This window comes from Chlorocebus sabaeus, chromosome 14, assembly GCF_047675955.1.
Source record: "Chlorocebus sabaeus isolate Y175 chromosome 14, mChlSab1.0.hap1, whole genome shotgun sequence".
Taxonomy (NCBI): Eukaryota; Metazoa; Chordata; class Mammalia; order Primates; family Cercopithecidae; genus Chlorocebus; species Chlorocebus sabaeus.
The window spans coordinates 33,202,469-33,221,043 of record NC_132917.1 but is presented as its reverse complement, the minus strand read 5'-3'; the positions used below and the strand labels follow the sequence as shown (position 1 = coordinate 33,221,043).

At 39.3% G+C, this 18,575-nt stretch overlaps 1 protein-coding gene across 6 annotated transcripts in view; it reads right to left on the bottom strand.

Moving 5' to 3' along the window:
* RASGRP3 (RAS guanyl releasing protein 3) overlaps positions 1-18,575 on the bottom strand; it is a 128,834-nt gene that overhangs the window by 39,919 nt on the left and 70,340 nt on the right. For 4 of the 6 annotated variants that reach the window (XR_012095260.1, XM_073022920.1, XM_038006781.2 and 1 more), the window contains 7 exons: positions 12,446-12,578; positions 9,099-9,295; positions 7,670-7,772; positions 4,270-4,332; positions 3,583-3,714; positions 2,187-2,334; positions 230-403 (listed from right to left, as the gene is read on the bottom strand). Coding sequence is in view for 5 of the 6 variants with exons in the window: in XM_073022920.1 (XP_072879021.1) it covers positions 230-403; positions 2,187-2,334; positions 3,583-3,714; positions 4,270-4,332; positions 7,670-7,772; positions 9,099-9,168 (690 nt within the window). In the remaining variant the exon portion in view is untranslated. The other 2 variants (XM_038006782.2, XM_038006786.2) reach the window with 2 other exon arrangements.

The window sequence follows — 18,575 nt, the reverse complement described above, 5'->3', positions numbered from 1 at the left end:
ATATATCTATTACTTCACAGAAAAATAGCTACGTTAAATGCTTCTAAGCATTGCTTTTTGAAAGCAATCTTCTTGCATGGCGAAAATACGATTTGTTCATTAGACATCAGCAAGTAGTTTAGTTGTCAAGTGCTCTTATACTGTGAACACCACATTTCTTCAAGGACTTTTCTCAACAGAGTGAATGAACATCTAGAACTCAAGAACCCAGTCTGATTACCAGACATACCTTTGCAACATTGATAAACTTTGTGATGACTTCTGCCCTTTGCTGGGGGGTTGGTTTGCTAAGAACCATCAATTGGACCCACTTAGAGATTCCGTTAAATAAAGCTATCGATCTTTCCAAAGTTGGATTATTCTCCAGGCAGCCATGGATGACATAGCTTTGGTAATCAGTGAACTAGGAAAGGAAGATTCACAGATTCTGAATTATAATGGAGTCTTCGTAAAATCAGAAATTAGAATATTATATAGAAGAGGTAAGATATTGTTTCATAACAACAGAATAATTTCTTTTATTTCACATTTACAATGGCATCCTAAAAGTTTGAATATACATGTGTCTTTAAAACATTATTTTGTTGTTTTTCAAACCCCACTACTCACTCCATGCACAGACACCCACTACTACACATCACAGCTTTGGTGGGAGGAGAAAGAGGCAAGATTCAAAGTGGTATTCCAATGAGTTCAAAATTTACTGGGTCATAAGATCCACCTGTGGCACTTGGTAAAATGCTGGTTCCTGGGAACACCCTAGGTGTAAACGATCACTATCTTCAGAAGAAAAACCAAAGAATCTCCTTTTTTTTTAGACCGAGTCTCGCTCTGTTGCCAGGCTGGAGTACAGTGGCGCGATCTTGGCTGACTGCAATCTCCGCCTCCCAGGTTCAAGTGATTCTCCTGCCTCAGCCTTCTGAGTAACTGGTACTACAGGTGCAAGCCGCCACACCTGGCTAGATTTTTTTGTATTTTTAGTAGAGATGGGGTTTTGCCATGTTGGCCAGAATGGTCTCGATCTCTTGACCTCATGATCTGCCCACCTTGGCCTCCCAAAGTGCTGGGATTAAAGGCGCGCTGGGCCAAGAATCTCCATTTTTAACACACTGCTGGTGATTCCAATCAGGCAAGTTAAAGATACAATGGTATACAATGAAGAGGAGGAAATGAACACAAATATAATGATTTCAAATTGGCATCAGATGTAAAGTTGTTTCAAGAAAAAAGAAGACAGAGGAAAAAAAATCAATTGAAGTAAGGCTGCTCTTTAGCAAGACAAACACATTTTCAGAATGTTAGCATGGAGGTCAAAAAATACATATGAGCTTTCTATCATATAAACAGTGCAGGGGACTCCCTCCCATGGCCTGCCTGTGGGGAATCATTAAGGTACTCTCCAAGTAGGATTACTTAGTGAAAGAATCAGTCTTTCAGAAATTCATGCTTCTAACCAAGACAGTCTTCTTTGCAAGCAATAATGTAATTCATTCTCCGACACCTTGGAAAAGGAGAAGGAGGAGGTGCAACTTCCCCAGAGCTTGGCGAGACAAAGCAAAGTGGTTGGCTGATTGTGAACCAATGTGGAAAATGTTATCATAACAGGAGGATAGAGAGCAGGAGGCTAAGAAATCACAGACCAGAGAAAGAAAAGGGGGAGTTAGAGAAGGAATGAGGCTCCATCAAGATGAGTAGGAAAGAAAAGTTTAATTCAGGATCTCTATCTCTGGGAAAGAAACAACCTGAGGTTGAGATTCTCCTTAAAGTCTACAATTCCTGTTTTCAACCTACACCCATAATTAGCCATTTATACAAATCTGAACCTAACTAAATATTTTTTCCCAAAAACGAAGGGCCTAACAAAACATGTTCACTTGGGAGAAGTCAATGGAGCTAAATCAACCTTGAATGGTTAAATCTCCACTGACTATTTAGAAAAATCACGCTTTAATCCTATGAAAGGAGACATTGAAAATAGCGACAGAAATATAGCTCCTGAGCCATAAAATAAAGACAGGATAATATTTATCTTTGGTTAAAAGGGATTGTTCCTGTGAATTAAGGGCACTTTTCCAGCAGAGCACAGTGATAGAAGCTGCCAACACTTCAGAGTATGAAAATGCAGCTCTTGGGAAAGTTGGCATGGTGGTTGTTATCCTTGGAAGAATAAATGTCAAGTTTCTTACTGAGATCCTTCTAAAAGATTTATGCTCCAGAAAAGTGAGGTGCTCAGCCAATTCAATGGGCTCCAGATGGTCAAACAGCAGACAGGCTTTTCCCTTCTTGGATACTTTTTTCCTCTGTGTGACTCTTCTCATCCAGTCATAGGAAGGACTATAAAAGAAGAGTGAGTCCGGTCAATGTGTTGAAAGCCCATTTCACTCAATGGAAGTTATTAACCTACTGACTCTGTAACTCTTGGCTTGCTTCCAGGGGCTTGTGCAAAATACATGCCCTGTCTTTCATATTTGAAGAGAAAACCACTGACCAATTGCCAATAGAACATAAACTTGGAGTTGTTTTTCCAGACAGAGTAGGTTTTGCACTGATCCATCCAGAATCTCTTACTTAGTCTCTTTGTGACCAGCAAGGTCTGGATCATAACGGAAAGGTCAGGGCTAGTATATAAATTTGGGAGTTTATCAGGATATAGATGGTGATTTAAGGCACATGGAAACCACTAGAAGCTGTGGTTCTCATACTTTAGTATAACATGAATTATCTGAAAAGCTTGTTATAGACAGACGCCTGGGCCTTACTGCCAGAGGTTCTGATTTATTAGGAATGATCTTGAATAATATGTATTTTCACCAAACATCCCTTATAATTCCCGGATCATTCACTATTGATTACTACTGAAGAAGTATTCAATAGCAATCGACAGTGGAAAACAGAGATACCTAACACACAAGAACATACATTTGCAAGATGGATAACCATATTTAGGATCACCAAATAGTCTTCCCTGTGCAAAGTTACCTAGTTGATATGAAAGTGGCCTAATTGCACCAGTTACCTAATAACTGAGCTAACCAGCTCCTGACATCTATGGTCAACCACCATAAGGTTGAAGGCCAACCTCAGCAGCACCATGGTACAGAGCTTCTCAAGCTTGCATGTGAATCACTTGGGGATCTTTAAAGTGCAGATTCCAATTCAGGTTTAAGGTGGAGCCTAGAGGCTGCATTCCTAACGAGCTCCCAGGTGATGCTAATGTTGCTGGTCTGCAGACCACACTTTGAGTAGTGAAGGCATAAGAGATGTTAACTAGATTCAGACTCAGTAACTCATACCGAGCGTCTATTGTGTGCCAAATGCTTTCATGCACTATCTTATGTCCTTATTGGATGTTCATAATAATCCCATGAGAAAGGTACTGTTCACATTTTACAAGTAAAGAAACTGCAGCTTGGAGAGATAAGTTGTGTCCAACATGGCTTGTACTCACTGCAGCAAGGCTTTTCTCACAGAAGCAAACCTAGATTCAGGAGTGGGATGGACTCAGGACAAGTGGGGTGATCACTACTTCCTCCCCTAAGCAGTGGACTCATCGAGTGTGAAAGACGTTGGTGCCACTCTTACATGCTGGATATGTCGATGAGGCTGACGTGTTTTTCATATCCTAGTTGACTAGCTACTTCCCGGAATTCCTCAGTCATACGAATCAAACCAAGATCCAAATTAAACTCTGCAGGAAATTTCAGAATCCAGTACCTGAAAGGCATCAAATATTTTTGGCAGCTGGAATATTTCAAGTTGGATATCTATGGAAACGATTGTACCATTTTACAGACTACATTTAACACTGAATCCAGGACCATACTTCAAATTAGCCATCTCCTGTCTCCAAACCCCCATCCATCACGTGGAGCCTCTCTCTGCCCTCCTTCTATCTCAAACCACTCCCATTCATAGCCTCTCTTTCAGTTGAAAGGAAACTCTTCCTTCAAGTCATGGTGAGTAGGTGGGAATGGGTGTGGCGAGGGAGTAGAAGAAAATAAATCCACCCTTTCTAAGAGCTAGTTTCATTCCTTAATCACATTTACTACTACTTAATCTCTAGTGCAAAAGATAAAGTTTCCCCCACCCCACCCAACAGAGGAGGGCCAATTTTAACAAAAGTTGGTGGGAGGGGTATCAGAGTAGACTCTGTTGTCAAACTAGGTCTGCAGCTTGGGGAAAAGGAAATTGTCAACAATTGCAGAACTAGAAACTACAACCGTGCCGGAACCAGAAGCTACAAGAAATCAAATTTGTAAATGTGTTTACCTCATGAAGTAGCAGATCTTTAATCGAAATTCATTGCAGCTTTCTCCAGTGGCATTTCGATATGTAAACCAGTTAAAGAAAAAATTCGTGCACCTCATTTCCTTTACACACACCTGCAGCTGTGCCCTCAACGTATATCAATTCCTAGTAAGAGGACCATGCTGGGGACATTTGGGGTTATAAAGACACTCAAATACAGAGAGAAGTGGCCTCTGATGACTTCGACACTAAACAATTGAAACTTGATTTATTATAGCTCTGGAATATATTTTTTTGGTCTGAAGGAGAAGCCAGTTACAAGATTAGTTTTGCCTTCCTCCACACTTAACTAATAACTGCCAATTGTAATTACAAATAGACTGGCAACTATACATAATTAAAATTGATAGTACAGAGAAACACTATTTATTTTTATTATTATTATTTTTTGAGACGGAGTCTGGCTCTGTCACCCAGGCTGGAGTGCAGTGGTGCAATCTCGGCTCACTGCAAACTCTGCCTCCCGGGCTCACGTCATTCTCCTGCCTCAGCTTCCCGAGTAGCTGGGACTACAGGCGCCCGCCACCACGCCTGGCTAATTTTTTGTATTTTTAGTAGAGATGGGGTTTCACCGTGTTAGCCAGGATGGTCTCAATCTCCTGACCTTGTGATCCGCCTGCCTCGGCCTCACAAAGTGCTGGGATTACAGGCGTGAGCCACTGCACCTGGCCGAGAAATACTATTTTAACCAAAAAGATTTTGTATTTAGGATTAATGCCTTATACAGTTATGCACCACATAACGACGTTTCAGTCAATGAAGGACTGCATATATGACAGTGGTCCAATAAGATTATAGTGGAATTGAAAAATTCCTGTTGCCTAGTGACATGGTAGCCAGCATAATGTTGTAACCCAATGCATTACTCATGTGTTTGTGGTGATGATGGTGTAAACAAATCTGCTGTTGTGTGAGTCATGTAAAAGTCTAGTATACAGAGTCATGTACAGTATATGATACTTGATAATGGCAATAAATGACTGTTATTGGTTTATGGACTTACTATACTATTTTTTGTTGTAATTTTAGAGTACTCCTTTTACTTATGTAAAAAAAATTAAAAAGTTAACTGTAACACAGCCTCAGCAGGTTCTTCAGGAGTTATTCCAGAAGGAGGGAATGTTATCATAGGAGATGACAGCTCCATGCCTGTTACTACCCCTGAGACATTCCAGTGGAATAAGAGATGGAGGTGGAAGACACTGATGTTGATGATCCTGAGCCTGTGTAAACCTAAACCTAGGCTAATGTGTTTGTTTGTGTCTTTGCTTTTAATAAAAAAGTTTAAAAAGTAAAAAAAAAAAAAAAAATTTTAATAGAATAAGTTTGTAGAATACAGATATTAAGAAAGAAAATATTTTTTACAGCAGTACAATATATTTGTGTTTTAAGGTAAGTACTATTACAAAAAGATTAAAAAGTTTTTAAAGGTTTATAAAGTATAAAAGTTACAGTAAGTTAAAGTTAATTTATTATTGAAGAAAGAAAAATATTTTTATAATTTGGTGTAGCCTAAGTATATAGTGTCTATAAAGTCTACAATATTGTACATTAATGTCCTAGGCCTTCACATTCACTCTCCACTCACTCACTGACTCACCCAGAGCAGCTTCCAGTCTTGCAAGCTCCATTTGTGATAAGCGCTCTATATAGGTGTACCACTTTTTATCTTTTATACCGTATTTTTACTACACCTTTTCTACGTTTAGATACACAAATACCCACTATTGTATTACAATTGCCTATAGAATTCAGTATAGCCACATGCAGTACAGGTTTGTAGTCCAGGATCAACAGGCTGTGTAATATAGCCTAGATGTGTAGTAGGCTACAGCATCTAGGTTTATATAAGCACACTCTATGACATTTGGAAAATCATGAAATCATCAAATGATGATTTCCCCGTCGTTACGCTATGCGTAACTGTATAGGTACTCTAATTTCTTCTTTAATATTTGAAAATGTCATTTTCAGGTACCTTAATACTCAGGTTGTGTTATTTACTTGTGAGTGTATTTATTCATACTCTTTTAAACAAATATTTATTGAGCTTGTGTATATGCCAGGCACTGTGGATATAGCATGAGCAAGGAATCCAAAGGGAGGAAAAATTATAGAAATGTCGATTCACAGGCGGTCTTCAACTTTCCCACATTAAATGTTACTATGCCTAAATATCCCTTTTTATTTGTGTCTCATGCACTGGTGACCATGCTGAGGGTGAGAACACTGTTGGTGGCTACATTCTTTGGATAATGTCTAGATTGCCAGGAGTATGACCAGACTGAGCCAATGCCCTCCATCCTTACCTATGTTCTACACTTCAACAGTGGACGCATATGACCGTTGGACCACCAGGAGTTAGGATCTTGCTCACTTTCATGGACCTTATAGACTCTCTAATATCCTTTTCTGCTCTGAGGTTGTGAGGAGGATGAAGAGAAATAGAAAGTGGAGGAAGCTTGAACTGAACAGGTGGACACCCTACTGGCTCCAGAAGCCCTGGCAGGCCCTAACAACACTTGATGGTGCCTCTCCCTCTAAGGTGGTACCTCTCCCCCTAAGGCTCCCCCTCCCTGTAACGGTTCTCACTCATCTCCAGGGCCTCATGGGCTTGAAGAAGGCAGAGACTGCAGGCACTGACGTTAGAGATTGTATAATAAGCATTGGCTCTCAGGGAATAGAACCTTTTACGAATGGGAGACTGCATCTTCAGTCATTTGGCTTTCAACCACTTTTCTGGACTGCATGATGTAGAGAAGTGGTAGACTGCTAAAAGCCTTCATTATGAAATGGTGTTTCTAACCATGTGGGATTTTTTTGTTTTCATTTCAGAAGAAAATCTAACATTAGTATCAGTCAACAAATTATAATAAGCCTGCTAGAATGTTCATTGTGTCTTGGCAGCAAGGGAAGATGTGAAAACTAAATTGATGTTTGTGCCCAAGCGAGAGCATATTATTTTGGCTGTATTTCCATATGATTAAGCTGCATCCTCTATGCCCACCATTTTGCCATCCCAGAAGAAACAAATTTGGTCTTGAATCATTGTTAAATATTCTCTCATCGCTCTAATAATAGAAATGTTTAAGACAAGTTAGAAACATCCAGCCCACAGTTCCTGCTTCATTTTACATCTTAGTGATTATTTTCAAGTACAGCCAAAACATCCAGATGGAGAGTCAACTATCTGGTCTATCATCCAGATGTGTTTCGTCTAGACATCTACATATATTCGCAAAACAGCTGGATAACCGAAGACTATTTATTCATCTTAATTTACTGGCTTTGGATAGACACTCTATCTAAATACAGAGCTTGATTTATGGTTGTAAAAATTACACAGTAGTTGAAAAGATATATGCAGAGAAGTTTTTCTGCCAACTCAGTGGAAGATAAATACCATCGGTGCATCAGTAGAACTATTCTTGGCAAGTAACTATTATTCAGCTCTCCATTGTCATCTGTTAAAAAAATAGACAAGAAGTGAGGAGATAACAGTGCTACTCTTTACTTTTTCTAACATCAATAGAGAAGCAATAGTGTCATAGTGTCAAAAATTTTTCATAGACAAATGAATTTTTTTTTTTGGAGACGGAGTCTCACTCTGTCACCCAGGCTGGAGTGCAGTGGCACAGTCTCGGCTCACTGCAACCTCTGCCTCCCGGGTTCAAGCGATTTTCCCGCCTCAGCCTCCCAAGTAGCTGGGACTACAGGCGCCCACCACCACGCCCAGCTAATTTTTCTATTTTTAGTAGACATGGAGTTTCACCATATTGGTTAGGCTGGTCTTGAATTCCTGACCTTGTGATCCTCCCACCTTAGCCTCCCAAAGTGCTGGGATTACAGGTGTGAGCCACCACGCCTGGCCGACCAGTGATCTTTTACCTCCTACTTTGGCTAGTATTTCCTTGCAAGTAAAGGTGGGTGGGTCTTACCCTACCTCTGGTCTACAGTTGACAGATTTCATAAATAAAATTCAGGACAATCAGTTAAATTTGAATTTAAGAGAAACAATGATTAATTTCTTTATTGTAAGTATGTCCCTGGCATTATTTAGGTCATACTTACACTAAAAATGTTTGTCAGAAATTCAAATGTAACTGGTCATCCTGTATTTTATCTGGCAACCCTGCTCTGGTTTAACTCTGGTTTCTATAGTAATCAATTTAATAAATAACTACTCCCATGGGGGTTGACTTTCTTTGTGCAAGGGATAACCCAATATGCTGTGGTGGATATGAAAACAACAACACAAGGAGCGTACAGCTGTAAAGTGTATAATCTAGTAGCAGATATGACGTGTTTGAATGTAGAATGCAGTAAATTGTGCCACTCACATTCGTCTAAGTCAAAAGACCAAGAAACAATTATAGAGGCATTTGCTATGTGCTATAAGGAATTACAATGGGATGTGAGATGGGGGAAAAGGCAAGCAGCGTTCCTGACCAAGGAAACCAGGGCTGGTACTATGAACATCTGAGAAGGCCCTGAAGCGAATTTCAATGAAGGGAATATGACCAGTGGATGGTGGTAGAAAGGCACAGGGAATGTTCCAGAAACATTAAGTGGACAGTTTGACTGGGGTATGAGCTGTGGGCAGTAAAGGGAAAGAAATGTGGAGGGCAGTGAAGCTGGAGAGACAGACTGGGGTCCATCCAAAAGGCCTTAAATACCAAGGTACAGAGACCGAACTCTGTTCCACAAGCAACTTGCCTCTGAATAGAGGAATAGAGGAAAGTGAGAGCATCGAGAGATCCAAAAGAGATGAAAGGAGAAAAGGCTCGTACCAAACATCTCAATGCAAGTGTGCAGCAGTTCATCTAATGTTGCTGCTTTCCCAAGGCCACTTGATCCCATGGTTATTTAGCCGTTGTCAAAAAACCAGAGACATTTTCAGCATCAGATAGACCATCTCCATAATCATGCAAGTCAGTGACGTTAGTGCCTAGTGGTGACCTGTCCTTAGTTGTACTTCAAGAAAACTCTAAAAAAAAATTAAAAATTAAAAAAAACAAGAGAAAGTTATTAGACTAGAGTTCAGACCCCATTAGAGCATCACTTGCCAACCTGAAAAGATAATGACTTCCATAGACAGTATCTTTCTACAAGAAAAGTATCAGTGACTGAGATTACATCAACCTTTATGATGCCAAAAATACCTGCTAAGCTGTTCCTGGGGATGGATGGTGCTTGGAGACCATGGAAATGTTCCCTGTTATATACCATTCCACTTCACAGCTAAAATTTTTTAATGCAATGTTTTGTACTTTCCTCGTATCTTTTTTTGTTTTGTTTTGAGACAAAGTCTCACTTTGTCACCCAGGATGGAGTGCAGGAGTGCAGGAGTGCAGTAGTGCGATCTCGGTTCACTGCAGCCTCGACCTCCCGGGTTCAAGCAATTCTCCCACTTCCAACCCCCCAGTAGCTGTGACTACAGGCACACATCACCACTCCTGGCTTTTTTTTTTTTTTTGTAGAGATGGGGTTTTGCCATGTTTCCCAGGCTGGTCTTGAACTCCTGACCTCAAGTGATCTACCTACCTCAGCCTTTCAAAGCGCTAGGACTACAGGTGTGAGCCACTGTGCCCAGCCACCTTTCCTCATATTCTTAAGTGATAAGATATTCAAGAATATTATAAATGTTACTTGGTTTAGTATTAGTAAAAGAATACGTAAGGAAAAAAAATTTAGATGCAAATATATTTATAAACATTATCCTCAGTGATTCATAAATATTCAACAACTATAAAAAATTCTACTTGCCTGAGAGTAAGATTATTCTTTGCAGTGGTAAAAATACTACTGTTAATTTATTAAACACCCACATTATGTACTATGCACCATTCCAAATGTTTTGCATATATTGTTGAACTTGACCTTCACAACAATGCTGTGAGGTAGTAATTATTATTCCCAGTTAACAGATGAGTTGATGGGATTCACAGTGGTTTAGCAACTTACCCAAAACCATACAATTATTAAGGCCTAGAATCAGGACTCCACTATAAAATAAAGCATCTGTGTTCCCTTTCTTCTTACTACTTCTACAAGTATGGATATCACAAACCATCATAGTTTTGCCTGCTAATCTAGTGTAAAGGGTATCACTCCTCCACATCATCTCAGAAAGAAGATGTAAGGCAGATTATCTGCTACAGAGGTAGAAAGAATATGTGGGGATGACAGCTATCCCATTTGCCAGTACCGTCATGAGGAAAACATGATTGGCAATAGCCTCTTATAGTTGCTTACACTCAAAAGCATCGCTGCTGGGTAGACATCATCACTTGATTTTACAGAGCAGGTCCTTGATGCCAGGTCCCCACAGGACTTAGAGCAGGAGGGAGGCTGTCATGATGTAAGACATTTATCCACTTTAGATATTTTAGTAGGTAAATGCAACCATTGAGGATTTATCTCATGAGCTGTTGAAAGTCAATGTCTATTTTACTCTCGAACTTTATTTATTCAACTGGCAATCACTGAGCACCTGGCCTATGCCAGGCACTTGGTTAGGCATTGAGGCTGCCAAGATGAACAAATCACTGTCCCATTCTTACCTTCAACAGGCTCATAGTCAACTTCAGAAAACAAACATGTGAATGAATAGGAAAAAATACCTAATGTCCATATGATGGTTGTATTAGTTCAGCGAGACCACTGGAGTGACATTGGAATGAGTCTGTTCACTAGGCACATAACTCTGGGGGGAAAATGTTTGCCCTCTATTCATTCTGTGAAAGAACCAGATTCCTGTGCTGAAGGTACCATTCTTAGAACATAAAATAAAGGGTTATTTCAAGTGTTCAATAAAAACAGCAGAAACGCTGGATCAAATGTTCTGCCAATTCTGCTGCTCAAATGATTTGTGAAAGCAGATTATTAAAGTCATCTGGAACTAACTCTTTTATATCTTTCAACAAAGTTACCTTACCTGTAAGGCCTTTCCTATTTAAAACAACGCACCTCTCAGCTCTCACCCACCTCTCACTTGGCATGTCCTACCGCCCTTCCTGGATTTATTTTTCTTCATAACACTTAACACTATCTGACAAACTATATATTTTACTTGTTTATTTGTTTTTAAATCTCTATAGTGCCATAAACATAAGCTCCAAGATTGTAGAGATGTTTGTGTTTGTTCTCTGGTATACTCCTTAACGCCTAAAGTTTTGCTTCTCACATAAAAGATACTCAAAAATTATTCACTAAATTAATGAACGAGTGGATTAATGGATGAGGAAATAAATATCATGAAACTTGTCACAGGTTTGTCTTTGAATATGAGTATATTTATGTGAGTGTGTATAGATACCATATATTTTTAAGAGACTTTTAAAGTTTGTTTACTAAATCAGCTTTAAGTAAACATCACTGGAACAAAAATTTCTGCCAGTTTTCTAAACTTAATATAATCGCCTCTATTAATCATGAGAACTTGCCTTTTCCAAGACATTCTGGGGCAGAACTTCTCTGATTCCTCTAATGTCAACTCTATCAGTACCCTTAAAAGTCAAGATTGAACAATTAACAAGTTTGATTACCTTCAGGTGTATACAGACTTTTTTTTTTTTTATCCTGTTACTCACTGAACAGTAGACATATTACTTAGAAAAAATAGGCCTAGACTAAACTGGTTTCTCAATTCGAAACCAAAATTATTCAACTGAGCTATTTGGGGAAGGTGTTGACGTCCCCATAAGGGGTTAGAGATAACCTGGAACAAAAGACTCATCACCATGTTTAGGGTTATATTTCTGATCTGCAAAGAAACTGGCACATCATGGGCCAGGTGGGCCGGGCTATCAGGTTACAATCTGTTTCTGCAATCAGTAGATGTGTCTGAGTCTCTGCTCCGCCTTCTGTCACCTGCACATTTACCTGAGATCTCATTTCCTACGAGTGGACATTATTGTGTCTATAACTGCCTTTTTCAAAACAAGGTTTCTTTATTACAAAAGCAATATACACTTATTATTTAAAATAGGACATTAAGGAAAAAGTTATCCTTAATCTCATCATCCAAAGATAACTCCTATTAACATCATAGCATGTTTCTTTTAGTTTCTCTAGGCATATTTATTTTTTTATGAGAATCCTTACATAATTTATGACAATTTAAAGAAATACTTACCTGTTGTTTCCATACAGATAGAGTTCCAAATCTGAAATAATTTTAAGGGCAGTTAGCACCATTGGGAAATGCACGGAAGAAGCAGTCTGTAGAACTGGTTTATTCAAACTGAATGGTAAGTACTTTGGAGAACCTGACAAAAGAACAGAAAGAAGCCGCCGTACAGAATTAGATCACGATAACCCCAAAGAATCCACATTGTGTTAAAGCATTTTCAAAAACTTTGAGTTATAGGTGGTATTTGAGATTTTGTCTAAACTTCACCCACAACATCAATTAACAAGGGCAAATATTCAAAATAGTTATTTGGTAACACAATTTTTTTTTAATCAAGTAAGCTTTCAGCAGCCTATTAAAAACCCACACATGGGACAAAGTCAAGTTCTACACACATAGTATAAACTACTATTTCACGCAAATATACTTATATCAGTGGATTACTCATTAAGAATTTCCAAACACTGACTTTGAAATGTTAGTAAATCCTTAAAACAGTCTGTGGTCGTGATCACTAAACTCTGACCCTAAATCACTACTGATTGTCTCAACAGGAATGTCAATGTTATTTTAGAGCAGGTTGTTTAGTCTCCCAATGGGGACTTAAGGACTTGCTGTTTGTTTAGGACTTGCCGTAGTGTTGATAGGTGCTCTCTGGCTGCAATGAAAATTATTGCTCTCCAGCATAGACATTTTCTCCCAAGTCTGAAAGGGACACAATAAGCCAAATTTCTCCCAGGGTTTGAATTATTTCTAAAAGAAAAGTGTTATTTTTAAAGGGCAATAGAGTTGTTGGGTGTGATTTCAAAGGCTATGATATGTTCCTGTAGCAAAAGGACGTTCATTAACATGACTTGTGAAGCCTCTGTTGTCAAAAAACATCCTTCTGAGGTTGCCTAGGACAATAAGAACTGTGCTCCCAATTTTAGAAATAATAAAAGGAAGGCAATTCCACGAAACTGATCATTAACAGATAAAAATGAGCATACCAGGCTCTTGACTCAGAACCTCTCCATTAAAAAAAATTGGGTTTCAACATTAGGTAACTGAATGGGGAAAGTCTGACTTATCTCTGAGTAAAATGCCATAATGCTGTGTACTTTATTAGACTGTTTAAGGAGTTAGTGAGGTCACATAAAGTGAATCCATCATGGAACCTACAGAACACTGAGTGCTCCATGTGAAGCTCACACTACTTCTTCCCCTCCCATATTAAAAGTCTTTTAAGTTGAGGCCTGAAGTAGCGGACCAATTTGTAGAAGTGACAGGGAGAGAGATGTTCATTTAGAGAAGAAAAAAGATATTCTAAGAAAAAATACGGTGACACTGGAGCACCTATTAGTGGGCCAGGCAGCCTCACCAGCAAGGGACTCCAATTCCCAAAGGTTCTCAAGTCAAAGTTAGGTCATGACTGTCAGAGATGTTGTAGACTAAATTCCCAGACGGTGTCTAGGAAGTATGCCAAAATGACAGGGAAGCTTTCTCCTGGCTCTAGAATTGTAGGATTTATAAGGTGAAATACTGTAACTAGTAAGTGTTTAACAAATCGTTCTGAAATGATGTTGGCCATATTAGAACTTTCAACGATTGTCTTGTCTATCATATTATCTCTATTCCAAGATAAAAGAATTTCTTGAAGATCCTTCCCTGCTAATGGTAGTTATTATCTTTATGCATAAATGACTACATAAATATCTTTACATTTATATGACCTCCGTATGGAGACAAAGAGGTTTTTCTAAATGACTAAAAATCAAGTGGTAATTGTGACAAACCTTGAAGTCTTAAAGATTAATGCCAAAGATGTCAGCATTCATTGTTCTGGAAATATACAAACTTAATTTCTCTTTATCACCACAGACATGAGATTTTTTTAAAAGTTCTGTGATTATATTACCTGATACTCCATAGGAGGATTGAGATTGAGTTTAGTAAATGAAATGATAATAAAAACTCTGAAAGATAATTAATTTTTTTGATAAATACTTACCGAGGATCTACTAGACACCAGACACTGAACAGAACACTAGAGTGGCTGGTAGAAGGGGCTGGTGTTGGGGAAGGGAAGGATAAATGGGTAAGCAAGACAGACACAATCCTTGCCTGTATAGTCTAGCAAAGAATGAAAGGAAGAATTACAATAAAATATCCTGTGGAGCACAGAGCAGATAGGGAGGGGCACTAATTTAGTCTAGAAGCCTGAGGAGTTTTAGCTTGGTAAAGAAGATGGCAATTATGAGAAATCAAAAAGACATTTAAAATGACTAAAGTGTTATGGCAAGAGATGAGACTAAAAAGTCAGTAGAAGTAGCTCATGACAGTATTGTAAGCTTTAGTAAGGAGTATATACTTTATCCAAAGGGCAATAGGAAGCCATTGTTTGAAAGGAGAGTGGCATGATCGTATCTGGATTTTTTTTTTCTTTTTTTTTTGAGATGGTCTCACTCTGTTACCCAGGCTGGAGTGCAGTGGCGTGATCTCAGCTCACTGCAACCTCCGCCTCCCAGGTTCAAGTGATCCTCCCACCTCAGCCTCCCAAGTAGCTGAGATTACAAGCATGTGTTACCACACCTGGCTAATTTTTGTATTTTTAGTAGAGATGGACATTTCCCCCTATTGGCCAGGCTGGTCTCAAACTCCTGACCTCAAGGATCCACCCACCTCAGCCTCCCAAAGGGCTGGGATTACAGGCATGAGCCACCGCACCCTGCCTGATTTTCTTATTATTTCATTTCCAATGGTATCTTAACGTCTTCTTCACCATATCAAGCAAAGTTGGGTGAAATGGGAGCTAGGATCTGTGCCCTGGTGAGGACACCACCTAACAAATGCCAGCCCTGTTTTAGTTCGGAGGCTCGGAGTTATGGAAAGTGTGACTAGATCATAACAATAAAAACTCAGAATTGCTTCTTGAATGCAGGGGAGATTTATATACATTGTTCCAAAAGTTATCTGAAATAATTTTAGAAACATGACATAGGTGGGTGATACAATAGACCAAAGAACAAGGAACACTAAACTTCCTCTCAACAACAACAACAACAACCAAACAAAAGAAAACCTCCAGGAGAAGAGAAACATCAGCCTTCTACTCTTGACAGAAATAATCCCGATAATTCTGGTTCCTTTCTTCTCTTTTCACAAAGGCTTTTGTACATTTTCTCCTCTTGATAAACCTCAGAACTGTATCCATCATACCTTCTGGCAGATGACTGTGTCTCCTTTTTAGAGTAAATGGAAGTTGCCAGACAGAAACTTCCTTGACTTCCTTCCATAAAAATGACAACTTTACCTACGTGAATGCCCTTTTTTGGGGTCTCTCCTGCTATTGCATTGAAAGAAGTGGCCCTCTTCTTTATCCAAGGTCATCCCTCCACCTGCGCATGGATCCCTTACTCTTGTCCTCCCAGGGACCATGTTACATGAATTAACTTCTCACTCTTTTGCCTCTTCCTCCAATATTTATTTTTCCTGCTAAATCTTAGCACTTAAAGATGCCCAGGTCTTAACTCAGAAGTCTGTAATGGATATCTAGAAGTTAACTCAAAATTTCTCCTTGATATGATCAAGGGAAATCATTGAAAACAAAATTTCTCCTAGGAGTCTCAGGCATCTCTAAATCAATACGGCCAAAATGAACTCATCATTTTCCTCCCATAAACTTCCTTCTCCTCCCCTCCACTCTCACTTTCTCAATTGCAGGAGAATAACACCATCACTCAACCAAATATCTAGCTAGAAATCTGGGAATTACCTTTGATTCTGATCATTCCCCATAGCCAATGGATCAGTAAATCTTTCTGAATCTATTTTCAAAAGAAATTCTGCAACCAACCACTTCTTTCCCATCTCCATGGACACATGCTGGTTTAGACAACCATCATCTGTTGCCTGAATGATTTTAACCAATTACTAACTGGTTTCCCCATCCTCAGTATAGGTCTTTACTACAATGTATTCTCCATTCTGCAGCTGGAAGAATCCAGATATGGGCCAGGCACGGTGGCTCATTCCTGTAATCCCAGCACTTTGGGAGGCCGAGGTGGGTGAATTACTTGAGGTCAGGAGTTTGAGACCAGCCTGGCAAACATGGTGAAACCCCATCTCTAATAAAAATACAAAAAGTAGCCAGACATGGTGGCACATGCCTGTAATCCCAGCTGCTTGGGAGGCTGAGGCAGGAGAATCGCCAAACCTGGGAGGCGGAGGTTGCAGGAAGTCGAGATCCTGCCACTGCACTCCAGCCTGGGCAACAGAGACAGACTCATTTCTCTCCCATCCTTTGACTTGATCTAAAATATTTCATTCTGGTAACTACCACCTGAGCCACCTTTCTTATGATCCCCACCTTCCCTAATAGGCTTTCTGTATCTCTGCCCCACCATTCACACTCTCCAATGCTCTCATTAACTGAGTCTCGCTCTGCCACCCAGGCTGGAGTGCAGTGGTGTGATCTCGGCTCACTTCAACCTCGGCCCCCCAGTTTCAAGCAGTTCTCCTACCTCAGCCTTCCAAGTAGCTGGGTTTACAGGTGCACACCACCATGCTCGGCTAATTTTTGTGTTTTTAGTAGAGATGGGGTTTCACCATGTTGGCCAGGATGGTCCTGAACTGCTGACCTCAAGTGATCTGCCCACCTTGGCCTCCCAAAGTGCTGGGATTATAGGCATGAGCCACTGTGCCTGGCCTCAGTTGACTATATTTGAAATTCTTTGTTTATTTCTGCACTGGTCTTGTTTCTGTTTAAATTTTCCTGCTCATTCCTTTCAAGTTCACTCCTCTGTTCTTTGGATTTCTCTTTCTACTTCATTTTCTTCAATCAGGTGTTCTTCCCAGTGTGCTCTACCAAAGTCATACTGTCATCACTGTCAAACTTGTTTCTATCACAAACCTACTGGGATAGTATGAATATAAGAAATGGGCCCGGTGCTCATGGCAAAGTTCATTCATTGTAAATGGACCACAACTGATGACATGAAGACTAAAATCTCCCATATTTATGGATGGTGAAGCAGTATCTCCAAGGGTTATTTAACAATGACAGCAGGAAGGAGCCATGGTTAATACAGTAATTTTCAATTCTAAAAGAAATTTTTTGTCCTTCTTGCATTGGGTGTGTTTATTTAATGTCATAATAGGATTTTCCTAGATTTTAATATTTTTGTTGTTTGTCTGTTTTATCCTGAAAAGAGATTTCACTAAGTTAATGGGGAATTAATAATCAACATTGTGCTGGACTTTAGAAAATGAAGTAATAACAGCATCTACAAATACCATTTGTTGGTGGCAATGTAATGTGACAGATACAATGTTGGGAAAATTACCTACATTATCTTTAAATGTTATAACACCCCGAAAGCTAAGTCTTATTTTCTCCATTTCATGGATAAGGAAATTGAGGCCTACAGAGGTTAAATTACTTGTCCAGTATCTTGTTACTAGTTAATTTACAAAGCCAAGTCCATCTCCAAAATTTATGTTTTCCAACTACCCACAAAAATTTTAGCTGTTGTTAAGTCCTGCCCATTAGATCAATTTCCAGACATTGTCTAGAACAAAGGTTTGTTATTCTCTGTGTTTGGCTGGTAAGCATCCTATCACTGGCCCCTATTGTCTGAAAATGAATAACCTTCACTATTACAGCAAGCTTGGCAACTCAGGGAATCACTGGTACCAAGTACTGAACAGAAGTCAATAACCAGCTCAGAGCTCATCTCACAAGACCTCACTGCATTTTCTGGTAACAAGTAACAAGGCTTAACTGCATTTTATTTATGTTTTCTTGGTTACTGGTATTGAATATTGGCAATCAAACCAACATATTTACAGCTACCTGCCACAAGTTGAACAAGAAATGAGAATCTTAGAGAAGCTTTAGTAATAAATACCATGAAATTCCAAAGTCCCACCAAGGGGATATTTTCCTTGCATTTGGCTGCAGCCAAACATAGCAGGGAAATAATATATACACGTTCTAGACACCTGCAGTTGAATGGCTTCCAGATGGACACATTCAACCACATTGAAGGATTATGACCTACTACAGTAACTTGAGTGTTCACTTTCTAAATAATACCTCAAAGTAAGACCCAGAACTAGGAAACTTGAGCCTCAGAAGTTAACATTTTAAACT